At 41.2% G+C, this 24574-nt stretch overlaps 2 protein-coding genes across 8 annotated transcripts in view; both read right to left on the bottom strand.

Moving 5' to 3' along the window:
- The window catches only part of LOC147707974 (amine sulfotransferase-like), a 306358-nt gene that overhangs the window by 242735 nt on the left and 39049 nt on the right, over positions 1 to 24574 (bottom strand). For all 7 annotated transcript variants that reach the window (XM_086926792.1, XM_086926791.1, XM_086926793.1 and 4 more), the window contains one exon: positions 21388 to 21555. In XM_086926792.1, the coding sequence (XP_086782918.1) occupies positions 21388 to 21544 (157 nt within the window). In that variant the 5' untranslated portion in view covers positions 21545 to 21555. The remainder of the gene's footprint in view (positions 1 to 21387; positions 21556 to 24574) is intronic.
- Positions 1 to 24574, bottom strand: part of LOC147707975 (amine sulfotransferase-like) — an 830947-nt gene that overhangs the window by 767372 nt on the left and 39001 nt on the right. The gene's annotated exons all lie outside the window — the stretch shown is intronic.

Genomic DNA, 24574 nt, shown 5'->3' with positions numbered 1-24574 from the left:
CACATGTTGCACCAATTCACTGCATTGTCTGCACTGCAGACAGCTGTGTAAGGTGGTGGATGGAATCCCCCTATCCCACTCACGAGGTGGGAGTTGAGCTCTGATTTGTATATGGCTGGGTCTAAAGTTGAATGGCGTGGTGTGCAAATAAACTATGGATGTAACCCAGATCTGTGATTAGGGTGAATGTTTGATTTGTTCAGCATTCTGCCCATCATATGCTCTTTTTGCACTCCTTTTGCACAGTGATTAGTATAGCTGCTTAGCAGGGTAGGTGATTTTTACATATGACCTTGGAGAAGACCTTGGTCCATATTATCAAGAAAGGGGGATACATTATCGCCACTTTTATCGGCAGGAAACTGCCGCTAAAGCAGCGATAATGAGCTTGATAATATGGCCTTGTGAATTCCCATAGAAGCCCAGTTTAACGCAAGAACCTGGGCTTCGATGGGAATTCACAAGGCCAAATTATCAAGCCCATTATCGACACTTTAGTGGCAGTTTCCTGCCGATAAAAGCGGCGATAATGTATCGCCCTTTCTTGATAATATGGCCCCTTGTGTTTTTAAGACAAAATATATACTAGGCATGTTTATTTACATGGCTTTCAGTCAGCTCTCTTCATCCACGGGTATGTTTGGAAGACAGTTCCCCATAATACTTCTACTGGGCCTCTTGTGTAAAAACATTCACAAACAAAATAAGCATTGGCAAAATGTCGGCAACAATGTCCATTACAGATGTCTTTGGTAATATGTTTGCTTTGAGGTTGCAGTCTGCTCGTGTAGCCACATGATAGCTAATGCTTGTTTCCCTTCCTGCTGGGTGTTCAAGGAGAGAGGCTGAAAAGCAAAAGGACTCCTATTGTCCCTGTGATGTCTTAAGAACTGACTTTGAGTGTGTGAAGTTCTTTTGTTTTGAAAAGACACACGTTCAAGCTACTTAACTTGATTGCTTATAGTGCTTTCGTTTCTGATTATCGCAGCCAATATAAGGTACCAAACTTCCTAAAGCAACTACGGTAAGACATATTGACCTGTTTGACACATTGTATTATGGGCATTGCGGAGGACTTTTAGAAAAAATGAAGGAATCAGAAGTTACTATTTAGTAGTGTTTGTTTTTGCTTATGAAGATGAAATTGCTGGATGGCGTACTGCCAGTGAGGGTGAGACAGAGAGTGAGCCTGACATGGGCAAGACTGCACTAATTTATTTTTGAATTTCAGCAAAAAAAATTATCAATCATTTTCTTCTGTTTTAAGTGTGGAATAAGTCATACAAATTTCTTTAGATTTTCTCTGAGCAGAGGCATGTCTGTTCAACTCAGTCTGTGAGTGTGAAGCCTGAGATATGACCCTCTCGGGGTTAAGTGTTGGCATCTGTCCATAGGATTGCATTACTTTGTGAATTCCCCTGGTATGCGCAAGTAGAATAATGTGTATTATCATTCTACTGTTCTATATACTACAGTGAAACTGGTACAACAAAAAACTGCTTATTATCAATCACATAGACGAAACCTAATGCATTTACTAATGCTTGTTACTTTTGTACCAATCAGATTGAATCACAATTTGCAATCTACATTTATATTCATGATGCAGCTTGGATAACGAACGCCTCAAAACTGGAATTTTATAAACCAAACATTTATTACATATGTTGGTTCTAAAAATTCTGTGCTGGTCATAAAAATACTAGTCACAAATTGCAGCCAGATTTTGGCAAATAGTATTCAGTACAATTGATCTATGTTTGATCCATGGTGTATGCTTACATTACCTATGCTACCTATCTAGTAATCCCTGATGTAACTTCCATCAGCAAACAGAGGAATCTTCAGTAAACAGCTAACTACTTGGTCGGACTTGAAGTAAAGAGTTCCCAACTCCATGTTGACCATCAGTTTGAAAGTAGGCTACTTACTTTGTTGATCTATATTATATTTGTTGGAATGTAAAATACCCTCCTATGTAGATAGACATGCACCCCTGCCCTACCTGCTCCAAATGTAATGATGTCTGATCCATGATGCTGATTTTTGTTGTTGTGGGCCAACATAGACCATGCATGAGCGCAATGACACTGGCCTGTCTCATGGGTTGCAGTCTTTGTGGTCCAGGAGGGGAGCTCTTGTTGCAAGTAGTTAAGCAGTAAGAGTGCATGGTGGCAGCATACCATCTAGTGATCAATTGAAATAAACATGGCATAATACATAAAAGCTTCCAGGTCCATTTTGGGAGATCCAGAACTATCTGGCAGAACATGAGTGGAAGAATCCTACAAGCAGATTTGTGGATTGCTGCATACCTATGAGCTGGGTCGGACACCCTGGAGGAAGGGAGAGACAGACTCTTCAGTATACCACAAAGGGTGCTCTTTTATTCACAAAGAGGTCACTGGGAAACGGCCTGGACATCTGAGGAAGGAGATGGGGCTACCAATAGATTCACAAAGAATAGGGCAAAGGCCCTGGGGTAACTGTTTGTTACACATATAACTGTGGATGATATCCAGGAGTTAACATTCAGTCACTCCTATAGCCTGTATTGTGGGACTAACAGATTTGAAGTTAGTCATGTTGTGACAAACCACTTTCTGGAGGAAAAGCAGGGCAGAGAAGAGGGCACTTCAAAAATAAATAGACACTCAACATAAACTTTACTGACTTCAGGCCACATCTATGTGTCCCTATATCGGTCGGTAATGGCCGAAATTACTGAATTTCGGCCGTTACCGACTGGTATTGGGCAGTTGGGATGTAGGTGGCCTAAATTGCACATCAGTAATTTACCGATTCGGTATTTTAAGGAATCGGTAAATTACTGATTCCTTAAAATACCTAATCGGTAAATTACCGAATTTGCAATGAAGGGAGCACTAAAATGAGTGCTTTTCCCATTTTAGGATACGTTATTTACCACCAACTATAAGTTGGTGGTAAATACGGAATACCTTTGAAAATGCAAATCTGTGCAATTTCAACGGTGCCATGTGGCAGACATACATGCCCTTAGGGCATGTATGTGTGCCACGTCTGCACACAAGCACGATTCAGGGGTGCAACAGGGTGTCAAAGTGACACCCTGGCACCCTTGAATGTTTCCCCCATTTTACCGAATCGGTATTTACTGATTCAGTAATTGCAATTCATTCCTATGGGCCTCCAGGCCCATAGGAATGTATGGCAATTACCGAATCGTTAAAAACCGATTCGATAAACACCGAATCTTACTGATTCGGTAATTTTTACCGAAAATTTATCTACATCCCATTTACCTATTCTTAAATACCGAATCGGTAAAATTCGATATTTAAGAATAGGTAAATTGGGATTACCTACATCTGGCTCTTAGACTTTAAATCTCATTTGGTGGATATAAATGGACAATGAGAAGGAGAGCTCGAGGCCCCCAAAATTGTCCACTGTCAAGCAGTCAGGCAGGTAGTGCAAGGAGGAGAAGCTCTGCAGGACATCTGCCTCTGACCAGGACTGGGGTCCAAGGCCTACCAGACTCCCAACTGGGTGAGAAGACATCGCGCAGGGACTTCAAGACTACCTGCCCCTGATGCATCAGTGCCTGCCTGCTTGCCAAGACCTGTATGCCTTATGTGGAAGTGGAGAGCACTTACGTGAGTGAGGTCCAGTGAGGGATCCTGTTGCTTTGATCCCAGTAGATAGGGGTAAAAAGGAGAAGACTGCTGCACCGATTAGGGTGCTGACTGTGTGTAGAAAAACGCTGGCAACCCCCTGTGCCAGAGGTGTCCTGCTGTGAAGTGAGTTATGAACATTGGTGCACTAATCAGGTCATCTCCCGTGAGCAAGTTGCCAACCCTGTATGCCAAGTCTGGTTGCCGTCAAGTGTGCTCTTGCACCTATTGGTCCATAGCCCTTGTGCAGAGCTAAGTCAGTGACCCCATATGCCAAATTAGGCTACAATAAAGAGTGCTGCCATACTGATTGGCTGGGGACCATGTGCAGAGCTACATCGGTGCGCCCACATGACAAGTGTGGGCCTTGTGAAGATTGCTGCTGTGCCAATCAGGCTGCAACAAATGTACACAGTGAATACGGTGCACTGTTTGCCAAGGGGGCACTGTGACAAAGCAATGAGCGTGTTCTGTTCAAGACCATCCTTGTGAGAAGGATCCTGCCATAGTGACCCGATCGACCCACAGTCCTGACAGGCCAGCACCTGTTGTGTTGCTACCCACCCCACCTGTGAGTCAGATCCCAAGAAACTTCCAACCTTTTAGGAACATTGAGGACTCCCAGGCCACTGCCTCTGCAGGGCTGTGTAGTGGAACTTGAGAACATCCAACCACTACCCCTTGCGGGCTGCATGTGAGCAACTTACTTGAGACAGCCATTGCAGCTTCAGCGCCCGCAAAGCTGTCCGGTTGGTAGTGGCTCAAAAAATGTGCAGCTAGAGAAGACCTGAACTCTTCGTGTCTGATTGCTCCCAAATGTTCTTTACATCTTGTCTTGAGTGATCTCCCGCTGTGAATACTTCAATATTTGTATTGATTTTTTTTGTTACCACTATATCTTCAGTTGCCCTTATTCAGACTCTTATAATAGGAATGACGTTGGATTACCTATATGATTTTTATTATTTTGGTATTGAGGTCTCTGTATATTTGTTTTAGGGTTATCCCATTATAAAGATGGGTTTAAAGTAATATGGAGAAATTTCACTGACATGTGTCATAGCCCTGTGTGTAATAGGATACCTACCAGTCATCTGAGACTTTCTGTCAAATAATGAGTATTCCAAAATAGATATGAGATAGGAGACAAAGTTTAGGTTAATATTGATTACCCACTTGGGTTTTAGCTATTGCTTCTTTGTGCTTTCCATTAGGTTAGGATTGTACTGATACCAATGTGTTGAGGATATCTATATGGTAAAATTTGATATTTTGTCTTAAGTGCTGGATTTCAACATGCTGCTTTGACCTATTCGAGTAACATTTAGGGATCGATTTGATTAACTTGAAAGTATGTCTGTTTCGTTGTATCCAACTTCATTGTAATAATTGCTAAGCCTGAACCTATTGTCCTTTACTCCTGTTCTACACACTCCATATTTGGGAACTATCACTATTGAGATTTGTTTTTGTGGTTATAGACATGCAGACTTGTGCTAGCTACAACACTGAATGGTTGTTCTTTACAATAACATTTACACTTACATTCGCATTACATTTGCATAGTTACTTAAAACTATTGCAATACGAATTTCAGATAATACAATACAATTATAAGATAATAATTACATATTTGCAAAATGCAATAAAGATCTCTGTATGTTATACAATAAATTGTCAACTGTGTTAATTGTGACACTAAATGGTAATAAATCAATCCTTTTTCCATTCTTTTCACTTCTTGGTCTCTGGCGTCCCACTCCACTACTTGCATTTGAGATAGCATTTTATTACGCGTTAATAGCTTCTACTCCATTTTTAGACTTTTTACATTTTAATACTGGAGTTTTTTGCCTTCATTTCCCCCCTTCTGTTTCTGCTCTTGTCTTTCTTTTTCTTCTTGTGCTTCTTTTTCTTGTTTCTTTTCTCCCTTTGCTTTCTCTTTTGATGCTGTTTAGCCCTGAAGAAACGGAGACAAGATTCCACAAAACACTTGTGTGCTACTTCATTGTTATGGCTACTTTTAATGTTGGATTTAGCAACTTGGTATATTACATGATATGCTGGTTCTCAAAAAATAATTTATGATTTATTAACTCTAAATGAAGCTTTTTTGTAATTGGATATAGTCCAAAACATAGGGTTATCCTCTAATATGTTGCAACCCTTCCATGGATATTATGTTCATTTGTTGAAACAAGTTAATACAGCAATACCAGATCAATCAATGTGTTTGTGTTTTGATAACAAGGGCCGGACTGGCTACCGGGCGTTGTTTGTGTGCTGCCGAGCTGGGGGCTGATTTTGCTGACGGGGACCTGCGTGTGCTGAAAAACATTTCTTTTGCTTTGTTTATTTTGTCGCACACGCAGGTCCCCATCCACGAAATCAGCCCCCACCGCAGTGAAATTAGCCCCCAGCTCTGCAGCACACCAAAACGCCCGGTAGGCAGTCCAGCCTTGTTGATACCCTGCACCTTGATTGTTGCTTCTGAACTCCCACAATCCATTACTGTTCAATGTCGGGTTGGTAAGTCTCCTCTATGTCCTGACTTGGGAACTGTAGTATTCTTAATGCTCCATAGTCACATATAAAGATGCAAAATGAAAAAAGCTGAGTGTAGTTTTTTCTTTTTTTTCTTGCCTCACATCACCAAAAGCTACCACAATCCGAGGTGAACAACATGGAACCACCCTCACACCTGATGCACAAGCAGTAGCCCCACCACACGAACCAAGGTTTTTACACCCATATCCTATTAGTGCTTCGGTGTAATCATTGGACTGCTCATTTTTCCAAAGCCAGGGCATCATCCTATTTTAAAAAATCAGACCAGATATTATCTGCTATACCTGAGATGCAGCCCAAGTCTATCCTACAAGTCCAATGCAAAGCTCTAAGTCCGATGCAGATCTCCCTTCTTGCTAGAAGCAAAAAGTAAAAAAGTAGAGACCGCTATATCCTACCCAACAGGCTTTTCAACTCCATATCAGTTCCCACCAACACCAATACAGGACTCAACTCAATTCTGAGACCAAAGATATCGGCTATAATGTTGCTCACATTATTCCAGAACCTGATGATCACGGGCTGGTAGCACACATATGCTCATCATTTGCATCGGGAAGACCACATCTTTTACGTCTTGGTATCGGGGCTTGCACAAATCTTCCTATCTGCTGAGAAGTCCAGTATCATCTATTAATAGTAAGGAAGTGATTCCTTTTTAAATGGGCTGGCTTAACTGTAGAATATAACAAATTTAAAGAGCGCTGCCATACCTGAGAGAGCACAGCATCTGGGGTCATTACCTTCCAAGCCCCAACAGGTCCCCCCAAGTTTTCATCCTCTGCCTCAATGAGCTTCCAATAACATAACAATACCTAATTATTTATGGGCTGCTTATCGTCCAGAAGTGCTTCAGCCTCCCAAAAACCACCGACCTCCAAATTGTCACTCCCATATCCCATTATCCTCTGCCTCCAAGAGCTTCCAATACCATAACAATAGCTCCTTACTTATGGGCTACTTATCTTGCAGAACTGCTTCAACCTCCCAAGTACCACGACCTCCAAATTGGCACTTCCATATCAGGATAAAAGCTGTTTATATTTGGATCCAGAGAGGGAACCCCCGATCTTTGTCTTAAATACGTCCTAAGGTAAAAGCCCTTGCACTGTAAAAAGATCCCCCCAGTATGCAATCACTGCCTCCTTCAGAGGGTAAGAATCCCACACTGGAGAAAAATCTGAATAATACTGGATACCCAAAGTCTTCCTGACTCTGTAAAAAAGGCTGAATGCAGCTTTCAACACCTCCAGGCGGACCTTCTTGAAAAACATGAGGGCCCCGAATTTATGAAGGAAGCCTACGGGTCCCAGTCCTACTGACAATTCTGATAAAATCTGAGGTTGAGCTATCTGGTGCCCAAAGCAACATCCTGCAGTTCTTAAATTGGAAAGCAGTACAGTAAATATTTAAATTGGGTAATGCCAGTCCCCCTTTCATTAAACTCCTTCTCAATTTCGTCCAAGGAAGCCTGTCTCTTCTAGAAGCCCAGATGAAAATATTGATTTTCCCCAGTAAATTTCCCAGCTCCTTTTTAGAAAAGGTAAGAGGAATTGCATTAAAAAGATAAGTTAGCTTATGTAAAATTGACATTGTAGCCAGATTCATCCAAACATAAATTGACAATGGCAGGTTTCTCCATCTAATGAGAAGCAAATCTATCTCCTTTGCCACCTGCCTTAACTTATGTGCAAGAACCATCCCAACAAATGCACTATTGAGATAGGTACTTAAACCCGGCCACCACCCAATTCCAGTTAGTAATATTTGAACACATAATCTCCCACTTGGATGTTTTCACAGGGCAAGCAGATAGTGCCCCAAACTCTTCTGCTAGATTGTCCACCCTCGGTATAGTTTTAAAGAGCTATAATGTATATATAACAATATCATCTGCTTATAGCTCTATCTTGTGCCTGAATTGTTGAAAAGTGAAAGGTACCACGGGGTCTCCTTTGAGTAGCTGAGCAAATGGTTCAATATAAATATCAAACAAAAGATGAAAAAGCTGGCCCTTCTGCCTCGTACCCCAGGTGATCCCAAACCTCTTCATCAAGATTCCATTGAACAAGATACAGGTCGATACATTTGCATATATTCTCTATAGAGTCAAGATCAAACATGGGCTAAACCTAATTACTTTATCTCGAAAAACACAAGGGGCCCCCTGTAAAAAGGATATACCCTAACAAGGAAAACAACTTATTTGGAAAACAAATTCGCACTGGGCATACTGCTAAATATTCATTGTGCAGCAGTTATATTATAGATTTGTGGACAATGATATACTTCATACTCTTATTTTACAAAAATATATCTTTTTTATTTCTTTTTCTTTTTTTTTTCTTATAATTGATATCAAATATTATGAAAAAATATACATACATACAATTCAATATATATTTAAAACATTCATCACCAATCCTTTTCTATGCAAATATACCCACAGAGACAAAATAACAATGAGGTATGGTCTTCTTGTAGAGTGTAGAGAAGTAATAATCACAACAGTTTTACTGTAAAAGGTTTTTCAATTATGGATGTTCTTTTGTCAACAAACTAATTACAGCAGGTAATTATCACACTTGTAGCCTACACTTATTATAAGAAAAACACTGGTTACAAAGCATTGTTGCCACCAACGCGTTTCGGTATTAAACATTCCTCAGGGTGTTCACACCAGTGGTATACTAAAATAGAAAGAGTCAGCTTACCTAGGTAAGCATTTGTTCAAAATAGATGTAATTAAAAGATCTGAGACCTTAAGAAGATCAGAATGAGTGAATAAATAATTAATCTATTCTTTTGGCAGCTCTTCTTTTTAAAAATTATACAGATAATTAGACGTCGAGCTCCTTGATTGAATTGAACGGTTTTGACCAAATAGACAGAAGAATTTTAATAGTAAAGAGATTATAACCTAGATCTTTTGGGTAAGATGACAAATAAGTCTTATCACATAGGCAATAAGATTGCTAGTCAGAGACCTAGTAAATTTGTTAATTATGGGTCCAATGAATATTAAGATCGCACAGGATTAAGATCTAAGATTATCATCTGATTTTCCATTTGAGAATAAATAGGTGCATCTCCCTATATAAAGTATTATAAGCAAATGTACCTGTACCGGTAATGATCCAAGTATCAGATCGTATAGGGTCAATTCTAGAGTAAGATAGCAAGACAGGTTTTTTTAAAAGACAAGGATTGTATGTATGTGGTGTAATTAGTATGTAAAGAGAACATGTGTATGAATAAGTGAGAGTGTGTTTTATGGCCAAGCTGTAAACCTTTGAATCTAAGATACCTTAATCATGTGGGGGGATGGGATTATAATCTCTTGAGACATATGTTAATCTAGTTAGTGCGTGATGCAGTTGTATCATAGTAATGTTTCTAAGCTGACTCTTTTTCTATTTTAGTATACCACTGGTGTGAACACCCTGAGGAATGTTTAACACCGAAACGCGTTGGTGGCAACAATGCTTTGTAACCAGTGTTTTTCTTATAGTAAGTGTAGGCTACAAGTGTGATAATTACCTGCTGTAATTAGTTTGTTGACAAAAGAGCATCCATAATTAAAACTGTTGTGATTATTACTTCTCTACACTCTACAAGAAGACCATACCTCATTGTTATTTTGTCTCTGTGGGTATATTTGCATAGAAAAGGATTGGTGATTAATGTTTTAAATATATATTGAATTGTATGTATGTATATTTTTTCATAATATTTGATATCAATTATAAGAAACAAAAAAGAAAAAGAAATAAAAAAGATATTTTTGTAAAATAAGAGTATGAAGTATATCATTGTCCACAAATCTATGATATAACTGCTGCACAATGAAAATGTAGAACTATGCCTAGTGGGAGTTTGTTTTCTAAACACTATTACTGCCAAGACCTCCAACAAATATGCCCAACAGACCCTGTTGAAGGCCTTGGTAGCATCTATTGTGGCAACAGTCAATAGGATCTGTTAGATTATAGCCAAATTGATACATCCAATCAACTGCTGGGTGAGATCATGCATCTGGCGTTTAGGTAAAATCCTTTCTGGTCAGCAGTGCTCTCGGAAAACAAGACTTCTTGCAGTTTTTGTGGCCTGTAGATTAACTGGAGTTCAGCCAAGTGACTCTTAGAGTCCACTACTCTGTCCTGGGAATCCACCCATGGGGCTTTTTTCGCCAGAGGTTCAATATCAGGCACAGCCCTTTTAACGTTGACCTTGGGCAGCGCTTGTGCTGCTCTGCGAGGCATGCTGTATTGATGTATGGCATAGAAGTACTACCCATTTCCTGCCCATCTTTTCAATTGGCTCTTGTTACTGTTCTTGCTAAATCATTGCTTCTCATTTGTAAATAGGCTTAATAGTCCCTCCTTGGTACCACCTTTTCTGCATTTGTAATCTCTGATAACGATTGGACTTTTTACCCAAGACATTGCAGCACGCTGCATACTTTTAGCACTCTATTTATGTAAATTACAGCGTGGTCCGCTTTAACTCTAGTGGCCACAAGTATTTGATTTACGGCACAGTACACTTTCACTTTAGCGGCCGCACTTATTTAATTATTTGTGTTACAGTGCAGGCCCCTTTGACATTAGTGGCCGCGCTTATTTATTTATTTAATTAACAGTGCAGGTGCTTTCACTTTAGCGGCTGCACTACAGAACCTTTCTAAATGAATTACATTTTTTTCACTTAGGGTGAAAGGGCCCCATACGCGCTTTCACTTTAATGTAGGCCATGCCCCTTTCTTTAGACGCTGCTCACTGTAACCTGAATACGCGAGCAGCATCTAAAAAAAGGGGTGCAGCCACCATTAAAATGCTCTTGCATTTGCGAGAGTTTGAGCTATTGTCATTAAAAATGACAATGTCTTTTATATGTGTGTTGCTTTTAAAACACATAAATAAAAGGCATTGTCATTTACAATACCAATAGCTTAAACGCTTGCAAATGTGAGACCTATTGCATTGAAAATGCTTGTTCTACAGGTCCAGATGTAAACTGAAGAAGGTATCCTGGGATGCCACATGTATGGCTGACATTACATTGTGGTTGGAGGGAAAATTCCCTGATCAATCAGGAAAGCTTTCCCAGGGGCCACCTTATTCACTTTGACATCACTTCCCGCAGGTTGGGCCCTAACCAATCCCAGAATGGCCTCTTCTGCCAAAACCCGACAAGGCAGAACCTCTGTTACCAGGGGCAGAGCTCTAGCCACACCCCTGAGATGTGTCTGGGAAAATTAGAAACTTCCCCAGCAAACCAGTACTTGTGAGTAAAGATGCATCCTTTGATGCTTGGGCTGTTGGTGTCTCCCAGCCCATCCTGTCAGGATGATGACACATATCCTTCCACAGATGGCCATTTTGTTCCCTTTCCATGGAGCTATTCACACCTCCTTGCGGACATTGTCAGGCTTGTTGCGGATTAGCGCTGAAAATTCTAGGCAGAAAAATAGTGACTTTCTACAGTCACTATTTCAGAACTAGTTAGACAAAAGCTTACTTTAGCATTATATTGGATTTTATTTAACTATGAGTTAATAGGTGTAATAAAGTGACCCAGTGTTTTCAGTGCCGCAGCCATCAATGCTACAGTGAAGAAGACCAGTGTGGAGCCATTTTTAATCTGAGGGTTTGTAAAAACATTAAATATATATGTTCTACTTTTAGATACTATTCATGCTGCCTTAGGGCTTGTAAGGCTTTTTTAGGGCTGACTAATCCTATTCAAAATAAAGGCGAAGGCTTGGAAAAAGGGTGATTTTGGCAGGTTGAAATGTCAGTTTCAAAACTGCCCAACTAGGCTGCTATGATGGGCCTAGAGTCATGTTTTACATGGTCACTTTATTGGTGACCAATAAGTGCTGCAATCCATTAGTAATCCATTAAAATAATGGGGTGACCCAAAAGGTACTGGACCTGGGTTTCTTGCGATATAGAAAAGTGGTCCAAGACCTCTATATTTTATAGTGACTCAATTAATCAGTAGCTTTTTTGAATCAACAATCGCTTTTCTACATCTACTATCAATTCCCCACGGAGTGACGAATTGGATTAAAGAATAATCCCTGGGAATGTGGGAATAAGCACCACCCCCATCGTTGTGGAAGGGGTCATCCATGATCCCAAGTTACCCTTTTTTCGTCCTGAAGAAGACTCGCATGGCTAAGGATTAAATAACCGTCAGGCCGTAAAGACGAGTCAAAACGTCGACGTATCTATTTAAAAACCTGGACCCCATTTTTGTGTTTCTGTATATTGATATGCGGACATTTTTGACACTGAGGAGTCATGAACATTTATTAATACTTGTAAAGAAATGGTGTTTCACCTTGGCCAGGTTGAACAGTACGGTCAATTGATTTGTCGTCTGCTGTTTAGTCAATCATTAATGAATATATTTTGTCACAATATTTTTCTGTGAATTCCTTTCCTTCTCAAATTGCACACACTTTTTTCTACTACTTTTTCTATCTGCACGCTCCATTGGGGTAACTTTTGCTATATAACTCAAATTAATGTATGAAATGATTAACATGTGGACCTTGGCTTATTAAATAATTCTCAAGGCTAGATATTTTATGTTGCTGTTGCCTTTAATCTACAATTTGTTGTTATGTAAAATGAGAAACATTTATTTGAATAGAGCTGATCTTGAGTGACGTGCTCCTAACTTTGTTGATTCAAAAAAGCTACTGATTAATTGAGTCACTATAAAATATAGAGGTCTTGGACCATTTTTCTATATCAAAATCCATTAGTGCTTTTAACTTATAGTTCTGGGCACATGGGATATGGTATATGAGGGAATTATTGGTAAGATAAATGTGTCAATCAGGATTTCAAGCTATTCATGGCACTACATGTATCCAGGGCCTGTAAATTAAATGCTACTGGTGAGCAGGAGCACCCCCTGTACCACCCACTGAAATAGCCTTTAAAAACATGTCTCATGCCAATTCATAGAGCTTTTAGAGGTCAGCACACATGCCCTTGGAGCCTCGTGACCAGAGTCTAAAAAGCAATAGTATCAGTTCAAAAACAATTGCAATGATCATGCAAAAAGAGGCCTTTCCATACACCTTGTATATGTACTGCATGACCCTTTAAGTTGTTTTAACACTGTGTCTTGACATTTGGCTTACCAAGAATTACCTTCTCCAGTCTACATGACTGTACTTTCTTTAATCACCTGGACAAAACTCATTTGGTAAAAATGAAATGATGGCACTCGAAACGTCACAAGTATATCAATGATGTAAAACGCACACATTTTGAGAAAGCTTCACAAATATGCTATTCACAAGTGCATTCAGTATTAGAAGACGCAGACCTTTAACATTTCACAAATTTCAGATGGTTGTGCATTAGCTTAACCTTCATATTTACTTCAGACTCAGTAACAAACTTAATGGGATATTTAGCATCTTTATATCCCATGAGGGCCTGAGGAAAAAATATGTAATACCAGTCTCAAATTCCACATATAATGGACATTAAGGAAATAGCACTGTCTCTTTCTTGGCTGTTCAGCTTCCAGTTAAGTGTTATTTCCCTGATGTTATTCTTGTGGAGTATAATGTGAGTTTTTATGTTTACTTTTATTTTATTTCAGTGATAATCTTGTTGCTGATTCTTCTGTCCCCCTCGCCAACATAAACCACCACCTCAGGTTGCAGCAGAGATGGGTCTTTGACCTATTACTGAGTTTGCACACTCTGCACATAGACTCCTGCATGTCATGACTTTTCATCAGTGCACAGAGCTCAACTTGCACTTAGTGTGTGGTTCACCAATCTTGGCCCCAGAAAGGGCAACCTTCAATGCCATCTCGTGTCTCAGTATACCTGGTGACTCCTACCTATACTATTGTATCCAAGAGAAAATGTAGGCTTCAGGCAGGTAATGCAAATGCACAGGCTCATTTTGGCTAGTAATTTCCTAATTACAAGAAGTGAATGTTCTAATTTTGGAATTTTCGGACTGTGTTGCATCTCTCTTAGCCCTGTTTATCTCAGGGTGATTTCTGTTTTAACTGCAGGCTATGTGTCTTTTTTCATTAACCTTAAAAGGAAGGGGCTCTAGTGGGCCTTAGTTCAATTGGTTGCCATCTCCCCAGCTCCTGTTGCCAAGTTAACGTAAAATGCAACCAGATCATGATGAGAAGCTCATAAGACTCCAGTTACTTGGAAGATGTCTCATGGGGGCAATATTTTCTGCCCATAGATGGTAGTTTGAGGGTGGCAATCAATCCTTTGTCTAAAAAGGGGGTGTCTTCCACCCTGGAGCCTCTGGGAAGGTAAACTATTTTGTTTACCTTGGTACATAGTGTTCTACCCCTAGTAGAGGAGGACCCAAGGCCTATAAGGCCACTTGAACCATTAAATGTACTTCCAGCAAGATCTTCCAAAAAACCCTTTTTTTAGTCTCCTTCAGTTGCTTTTGAGCACCGTAAGCAGGCATTCTGAAAATGCAAATTGATGACTCAAGGCCTTCCCTGGCAGGAGGATCAGTCTGCATATGTCCTGCAGATAGAGATTCCTTCTCTCCTTCTAGGGACATAGGAGACGCTGAAGATGTGGATGTTCTGGACCATGGAGAACATTCAGAAGACAAATCAGATCTAAGCAGACCCTGGAACTTGGAGACTGGTACTAAATGGCTCAGACTGGATGACAGGAGCACCTGGGGAACAAAACCCCATCCAACATGCTGAACCAGGAAGATATTTACCATCCCTGTTATGCCCGCTAGACTCCGGCTGACAAGGCTGCCCAATATTTAGGTAAAAGATTGGGAACATTTTTTAACAAAGAGGGTCACCTCAAACTGGAGTGTCCCAGACCTTCTATAGAGGTTAAGGTGCCAGTGACACCAGAGATCAACAGAAAAATGTCAATATTCATCATTACATTTCTTAAGGGACCCAAGAAAGTAATTGCAAGATCTTGGAGATCATGGCAGGGCAAATTGTTTGATATCATGTGCCTTCTTCCAGAAATCCTGAATATGGCTGAGGAGGCCAAAGAAACTGCCAATTTAATTTCCTGGGAGACCCTGTCAGCGTAGGCACACAGGCAATTTGTTTCCTCAGAAACAAAATGTGTTATCTTTTTTATAGAAAGATGTTGATCTCTCCTATTTAATATTGTCCCTACGTTTGGTAACTTGGCTATCCTGAATGGGGGCCTCTTTGGAGATCCTCCTAATAAGGAACTCTGTAAAAGTGTAAAAATCTTCTTCTCACTGGTTAGCACCCAACAATCTATTAAGAAGATCTTTGGTTACAATAATTTTGGAGAGTCTGTTAGAGGGAGGAGTCACTCATTTGACAATGTATATTTTCCAGCCTCCCAACAAGACCAACCCTGCTTAAGAAACCTTAAGTAGAAGGACCAGAAGACATTTGGTGGATTCTTTCACTTTCAGGGCAGCGGACACCGGGGAGGTTTCAGCTATATCATCAAAGCTCCCAGAGGCATAACAGGTAAAATTTACCCTTTCTTCCCAACCAAAGATGGGAGGCAGATTAACATTGTTTCTCCTAAAGTGGTAGGAGATCATAAGGGTCTTAGATGCTTGGATTCTGTAAACTGTTCAAGTGTTCCATATAGAGTTTTAGGATTCTCCAAATCTGATGAGGAAGCTCACTGCCCTGTCTTTGTCTTATTCAGGAAGTTTGTTCATATGCAAGAGGTCCAGTCCCTCCTTTTCAAGGGAGTAATCGTTCTATCCTCCCTTTAAATAGAGGTTTTTTAAGCAATCTCTTTCAAGGGCATTATTATATAAGTGCCCCGTGGGGCGCAATAGGTGTTTGCACCCGCTTTGTGCACCCCCGGGGCACTCTGTTATTACAGAAGCGTCCACAGATGCTTGTGTGTCTTCTTCTGCAATACTGAAAGCGCTGGCACACAAAACGCCAGCGCTATCTTCAGAGGGTGTTTACTAATTTGCATGGTGGCAAGGCCCCATGCAAATGAGGGAATCCCTTTGCCTCTGCACCTGCATCGTATTACAAACTTGTATAACAATAAAAAAATCTTAACAGGTTATGGTAAGAAGACTGTTCAATAAAACGTACATCAAGTTGTAGAGAAAGAAAAGAGAGACTCAAGGGTAGGTAAGAGATGCAGGGAGAAATCTGTAATAAAGACAAATTGTGAGCAAGAGAACAGTATCAGCACTGTTTACAATAAATGTGGTTGTAACCCTAAAAACCGTTGCACATGAGTGCTTGTGGACAAACAGTGATTGGCGCAAGAGGCAAGTGGCACAGCGAGGAATGGCGCAGAGTGAATACAATTAACAATATATGCAAAATAATTCTTGGTTCACGATTGATTTAGCAAGAACAGTTTTACAAGGCATAGACAATTTTGTGAACAGTAGATTTGCGCCAAGGATTGCACTAGAAGGACAATGGTGCTTCAACCTTTAACAAGTTAAGGACATCTTCAGGCCCAACCTGAAGAGGATTCAGCTGGCCCAAAAGCACCCAAGTCACACCTGAGAATAATCATGTTTCAGCTGCTGGATGCCCTCTGCTTGACGGTAGGTCAGCCCAACCCCAAGGCAATTGTTATCCCCATACTGGATCATAACATTCTTAAATCCACAACAGTGCATGTTCCTCCAGAAGACTGGTAGCTCAGCTCGCTGCAGTACACCAAATGGTGGTACTCCTTGACTATCCACCCTGGTCCCTCCTCCTTCCCAGGAATCTTTCTTTGGTTTCCCAGGATTAAAGTCGAGCTCAGCACAACAGTAACCTGGTCCTGAAGATGACCATAACCCGCTAAAATTCGAAACGCCGTTGACCTCCCAGCGCAATCATTGGTGCAAATCTACTATTCTAGAAATGTTCTATCCCTTGTAAAACAATTCCTGCTAAAAATCAATCATGAAGTTTCTTGTATATATTGTTAATTGTATTCACTCTGAGCCGTTCCTCACTGAGTCACTTGTCACTTGCACAGCTCACCGTTTGTTCCATGAGCACTCATATGCACAAGCTTTTTCAGGTTACACCCACATGTATTGTAAATTGTGCTTATACTGTTCTCTTGCTTACAATTTGTCTTTAATACAGTTTGCTCCTTGCATCTCTTACCTACCCTTGAGTCTCTCCTTTCTTTCTTTGCAACTTGATGTGCATGATTTATTGAACGTCTTCTAAACATTACCTGTTGAGACATTGTTTATTTTTACTCACTTTTACCGCCCAGGTCTTAACTGGGTATACGGGTGATCTCCTTTTGGTTGATTTCAGTATTACAGACTTGAGCACAGAGGCAAAGAAGCTGTCAGGAGGTGCACAACAGTGAGCCACCTAATAGGTGGTGTAATGTCAGTGCGACCCCAGAAAGCAGCCCTCTGGAGGGTGGAAATGAAGTCCCTTGGGCCCTTCAGATATCCCCTTGCAGTTGGCTGCAGTCATTCCATGTACCCACCTGCAAGGGGATCTCTAATTCCCTTTAAAAGTGCAGGCAGGTTGCCAACTTCAATGTGAAAACACAGAGCGGCTTGAAAACAGCTGCTATGTTTTTCACAAGAATGAACTGCCCCCAGGGCAGCACGAGTTTGTACCATAATGCTCTCATTTTCCTGTTTAGTGCTGGGCACACCTTTTGAAATATGCGCACAGCGCTAACCATGAAAATAAAAAGCAAACTTAATACAACCCCTGGTAGCAAAGAAAGACAAGGGTCACTGCCCTGTCTTCTCATTGAATTCAGTTGGTGGGTGATCAACCACCACTTCAAGATGGCAAGAATCCATCTTCTCAGAGATATGTTGTTATCCTATGACTTGATGAGGTTTGACATAAAGGATTCATATTTTTCTATACCTATTTCCCCCCACACAGGAGATTTCTGCAGTAGAAGTGGTTTTAATTTGATGCATGAGTTCACCACACTCCTGTTCAGCCTGGTGCTTCACAAAGGCTTGGAGAACAGCCATTGGATGGTTAAGAGATAGTGAGGTTTGTCTAATAGCATATTTGTATGATATCCTTCTTATGAATCAGACTTTGACTCAACTCATAAAAGAGCTACTGTGACAACTTCACTCCAGAAGAGTTAGGGATTTATCATCAACGGAGAAAAACCAAAGACAATGCTATCTCAGAACATCTCATTTCTCAGCTTTGCGGTGGATTCAGCTCAACAGATTTTGAAGCTTCAGCAGAAGAAAATGAAATCCATTAAGAAGGAACTGAGGTTGTTACTGAGGAGTTGCATTGAAGAGGGTCACGCTCTTTCCGAGATTGCAAGCCAGACTGGTGGAACTTCTGGCATCATCGATCCAAGCAAATTTCCCATGTCCCTTACACCACAGGACTCTAAAATGCCTGAAGATGTCTCATTTAGGACTGCCACACATAGAGGTAGTAAAACTTTCTGATAATTTGGAGATAGAGTGGTGGTTAAACCACATGGAGGTGTGAAACAGAAAAGCTATCTACGAGATTATTTCATATTTTGAAATGAAATCATGTGTGAACCATTCAGAATGGGGAGCACACTGTGGGGAGGATACCATCGGTGAACACTGGTCGAAGAAGTATTGGCCAGGCAAATCAACTTTTTGGAACCTCTGGCAGGAACCTTGACAGTCAAATGACTGACAAAGAACAAGGTGTCCTGCTCTGTACTTTTGAAAACTGACAATGTATCGACAGTCATATATATCAACAGGTTCAGAGGTAAAAAGAACATAGTTGTGGCTGAGTTGGACATGGACTTTTGACACTTCTGTCTCAACAAGAACATATCAGTAGCAGCAGAATATTTGCCCAGCAAGCAAAATCTAGTGGCAGATTAAAACTTCAACTTTTTCAAAGCATTCAGTGCATGGAAGCTGGATACACGTGTTTCCCAACAGTTGAGGAAGAGATGGTGACCTTCCAACATAGACCTATTTGCCTCATGGTTGGATATACAGTTTACTAGATTCTATTGTTAGCATTCGAACACCCTGGTGAAAGCCGTGGAAGCTTTCACTCAGGACTGGTCTCTAACTCAGCATTATGGCTTTCAACCAATATCAATCGTCACAAAATTGTCTGCTCAGGTAAAGAGACAGATATCAGATGTCATACTGGTGACACCTTTTTGGAGGGTTCAAGTTTGCAGCCAAGTTCCATGCAGGTAACTGCGGTGGGGCCGGGTAAGGGGGGATTTCGAGTGATGATGTCGAGGGAAAATCAATTTTTTATTTAATTATCCCTCTGCATTGTCCGTCCAAATCCCTCTTTTCCTGGCCCCTGCATGGACTGAGGCTTCAAGTTTGGCATCCAGTTCTTCTGTACCTTTCTTGGAATACTTTGATCCTTCTCCCTCTTCATCTGAACATTCTGAAGGATTCTCTTATCAGATTCTATCAATTTATGATAAAAGGCTTGTAGGAATGAGGATTACAGGAAACACTAGGAACTCTCATATCTTTCTCAGCAAACTCCATAATTAATGTGGAAATCATGATCACAGTCCACTGTCAAACAGTAGAACAGTATAGATTAACTTGGAGACAATGGAAACATTGGTGTCTGGGACACTGCTTCGATCCTGTGGGAGCAGTTGTTTTCCATATCCTGAATTTCTTCCCAGAGATTACTTGTGACTGATAGACAATTCCATCATCAATGCATTTGGTCTGTCATTTCAGCGGGTTACACTGCTCTTATTGGGTCCCTTTGGGGGAGCACCTTTTGGTTTGCAAATTACTCCAGGGTATCATGTCAACTTGTCCCCCAGAACACAGATACTCTGAGTTGTGGGACATTAACATTGCCTTAAAGCTTTTGGAATTCTAGCAACACAGTCAGTAACTTTCTAGGAAGGAACTTTTGGAAAAATTGGCTAAGCTATTGTGTTTTATTTCTTGTAAACCAGTTTCTTGCTGCTGAAGGAGTGTCTTTTACAGTTTCTAAAAGTGCTAAAAATACCATCAAGGTGATATCCTACCTATCTTTTCCTGACAACCACAAACATTGTTCATATGAGGCGATGAAAGAGCAATCTACATCACCAAATAGCTCCTAGTATGCATTTAGAAACTGTTTGGCCTCATATCCTCTTTCACCATTGCTAGATAGATCAGATGGCTCAGAAGGGTTATGGTGGAGGCAAGCAGTGACTCTTTTCAATTTGGGGCACACTCTATTCGAGATGATATGTTACCCAAGGCCTTCTCCCGCTGCTGTTGCTTGGTAGAAATTTTACAGGAATCGAATTGGTCTTCGCACTCAAGTTTTAAATGGTTTTATTATAAATCAGTGGTTAGAGTGGCATCACTGGTAGTCGGCAAGCTTTAAACTATCATAATCTGAAGACTCATTTGACATTTCCTAACTATCATAAAGGAAAGTTTTAATTCTTTTAGGATCATCACACACATCTACTTATGTTGAAGTCCCCCTGCTAGAAGAGGAGGGACATTCATCAATAAGTATATAGTTTATTTATCTAAATGTTCATACTCTGGTTACCAGGATAGTTATTGATTTATTACAGTATTTATGTATTTTGTAGCAATTTTGTATTGTTTGAAAATACTATTAAAGCATTTGTTAGACATTTGGGTTAAAGCCAGTTCTGACCAGAAACAGGATATTGAATGCAGAAATGGGAATACTTATCAACTGCTCTTGCAAAAATAAAGAAAAAGTGTGACTTCCCTGATGTCTATTATATGTGGATTGAGACAATACTGCTGGATATATTTTTCTTAGGGGCTTGTGTGATTTGTAGTCTGTATATATATATATATATATATATATATATATATATATATATATATATATATATATATATATATATATCCTGGTATTTTGTTTGGCTGCTGAGTCTGAAATAACAAACAAAGTTAAGCAAACTTTTGTCTCCCCGTCATTAATAACATGTAAACTTTCCTTGACAATACCTAGGAAAGGTTATGATTTATGTTTTTTCAAATTGTATTTTTTATTGCATTATAGTTGTGTGACTGCATTAAATGAATGTGAGTTTTAGATTGTTTAACAAATAACGTGTGCAGTCTAGGATAAGTGTATAAATCCCTAACAATAAAAAAAGATAATTTAGAGTTTCAGAGACAACTGTTAAAACGTGCATTAATTAATAACAGAGGGAATTTGTTCTTACCAGATTTTGGATATGTGACTAGAAATACATCACTGTCCCTGACTGGAAAGTGCTCTAGAGAATCTATTTGTTCTGGCGTATTCACCTCTTCCAAAAAATAGATTCCTCTGTGTAGCAATAGTTTGGCCAAAGATGGCCTACCTGTGCTCTCATCCATAATTCAAGGAGCTGAAATAGAAACAGAAAGTAAATCTAACTGAGTTTTAACATACTGAAGACTTTATTGTACAGATATTCAAAGAGGGCATCACTCAAACAGGATAATTTTAAATAGAGATCTGCCAAAATACCTGCTAAGTTGTATGCATAGATAAGCACAAGCACTTCTTTGTACCATATAACCCATTTTAAGACACACAAAAAGCATTTAGGGCCAGATGTAGGTCGACATTTACCGACCGTTAACGGACGATTCGGCCGTTACCGACCGGTAAATGGCTATTCCAGATGTAGGTGGCCTATTTTAATGATTCGGTAAATTTACCGATTCGGTAAATTTATCGAATCGGTAAAATATCGAATCTGTATTTTTACTGATTCTGTAATTTTGAGATGTAGGTGGGACTCTTTTGAGTCCCACAGGCCTTACCGATTCGGTATTTTACCACCCAATCCAATTGGGTGGTAAAATACCGATTCCAGGTGTGCATGCACATGTGTGCATGCACACCTATGGCATGTGACAGACGGACATGCCCTTAGGGCATGTCTGTGTGCCACATGTCACACATGCCTTAAATCGGGGTGCTAGAGGGTGTCAAAGTGACACCCCCTGCACCCTTGCAAAATTCGGTATTTACCGAATCGGTAAATACCGATTCTTACAGAATCGGTAATTCAATTACCGATTTTCCCTACATCTCCCGCCTTATATTTTACCGATTCATAAATACCGAATCGGTAAAATTCGGTATTTATGAATCGGTAAAATATACTTACCTACATCTGGCCCTTAGTTTTCTAGAAATGTTTTATTTAATAATTGGTTTGTCCTGAAAATAGCCAAAGTGATGGGGAGTTCTTTCTCTCATATGGCTCTCAAATTTTAAGTTGGCAAGCATGAGTGAGAAAAATTGGGAACTAAACCTCCTCCCGGCAATATTTCTCAATGCGAGCGGTTGGGACAAGTCGCGACCGCTCACATTGGGATATCTGCCATTTGCATTGATGAATCTGCCACTTGAGCAGAATATCTACTTGAGTGACAGAAATGTAGTGCTGTTCGCATTGATTTTACAGCATGGGACACACTCCAGGCGCTAAAAATTATTGCGAGCAGCTCTACTTTGCACACTTTGCCACTCGCGGAGCGTCCCGGGCATGGAGGAGTTTTGTTTGGCACTTCGTGGGGTTCCGCAGAGTAGGACTCCGTAAACTCCGCCCAGGCCAATATGTTTTCCATGTATGACACCTTTTCCACTGCCCTTCTAGAATTGCTAAGGCCTTCATTATGAGGAGCTCCCTATTGAATGTGATGACTGTTGTTAGAATCGGGGATCTCTAGTTGGCACAGGTAGGTACTTGTTACAAATAGGGACCCTCTCCTCTAGTCAGAGTAAGGGGGATTACACTCCTAAAATAACCCCTGCTCACCCTCTAGGTAGCGTGGCGCGAGCAGTCAAGGCTTATCTCAGAGGTGGTGTAAGTTAAGCAGTTGTGACCACATACAGTAACACAGTGACAACACTACAAATGGACATCACACAAGGCTTTATATCAAAAATAAGTATATATTATATAGAGTTACCACAAGACCAATTAACGACAAAAAGAATCCACAGTACGATTAGATTTCAAGAGTTCTAGTTAAAAGGCTTAAATCAAGGTTATGTGCGAGTCAGTAGCCTGGACGGGCTACAGCGTTTCTGAAAATAACAGAGTCTAGCAAATCCAGCGGACCGCGTCGGTACGGGCCCACTCAAGTGTCGACAGACTCAGTCACAAAACCTTTTATTTGGGACGGCCGGCAAGGATGTGCGAGCCGGTTCCGGTGATCGTCGCGGTGCAGAAAGGAAGCATTGCAGGACGCGTTGTCTCTCGATGTGGTGCAGGCAGCGGCCCGTTGACAGAGTCGGTGGATCCAAGGCTTGCGGTGCAGGGCGAGACGGTGCTTCGATGCGGTGCTTGCAGCTTGTGGTGCGGCGAACGAGCCGGAGTTCAGGAGCTGGCGTTGATCATTCCAGACAGCGGTGCGAGTCGGGCGGTGCGTCGCAAAGCATGCGGGGTGGTGCCCAACTCCGGTGCGGTCCCAGGACTCTAAGTCAGCAGTAGTGACCACGTCGGTCAGACCAGTACAATTTGGCGTAGTGAGGCGTTGCACACCGCGGTGTCCTTCCAGGCGCGGTGCAGGCTACGGCTCAGTGACGGAGTTGGTGAGCTCTGAGCTTGAGTTGTTCGAGGCGGACGTTGCTTGGTGCAGGGCCTACAGGACACCAGGCTGGTCGGGAGAGTCGCTCACAGCTCCCTCCCTCTGTAGCCACTTGTTTCCAGCAGCAATTCACAAGGACTGGTGAAGTCCACTGGGCCTGGGACTTCGGTCAGGGGGCAAGCTCTCTTCCAAGCCTTTGGAGATCTTTTGCACAAGTGAAAGTAAAGTCCACAAAGTTCTTTTTCCTCTCTTTGGCAGTCAGGCAACCACTGCAGGCCAATCCCCCAAGCAGCACTTCAGCTTGGGAATAGTCTCTCCTCAGTTTCTTCATGTTCCTTCTCGTCAGCAGAGGTTTCGTCTTGTAAGTCCAGAAGTGATCTAATTTCATGGGATCAGGGTCCCAATATATATACCCCAAAACCCTTTGTTCTCTGTGGGGCGAGGGGCCTGTGCCCAGTTTGAGCCAGTTCTGCAGCACTCTGTTTACCAAACTCCTCCTTTCCTTACACAGCGCAGGGCAGGCACATCAGATGCCTCACAGAAGGTGGAGCAGGCATTGTGAAAGACAAGTACAGTCCTGGAGCACTTTGTTGACAGTCTTCCTTCTCTAATTTCACTGTGCAGGGCAGAGACATCAGACGCACCACAGGGGGTGGAGCCGGCATTGTAGAGGGAAGGCCCAGCCCTATTCAGGTCCAAGGTGCAACTTCTTCCTCCCAGCTAGATGCAGATCTCCCTGATCACCACTGGGCAGCCCCAGCCTATCTCTGGTAATCCTCCAGCACTGTCACTCACAGAAACCAGACGAAGGAATACATA

This window comes from Lissotriton vulgaris, chromosome 6 (genome assembly GCF_964263255.1).
Source record: "Lissotriton vulgaris chromosome 6, aLisVul1.2, whole genome shotgun sequence".
NCBI lineage: Eukaryota > Metazoa > Chordata > Amphibia > Caudata > Salamandridae > Lissotriton > Lissotriton vulgaris.
The sequence above is the reverse complement of the archived record's forward strand: the minus strand, read 5'-3'. Positions and strand labels throughout refer to the sequence as shown.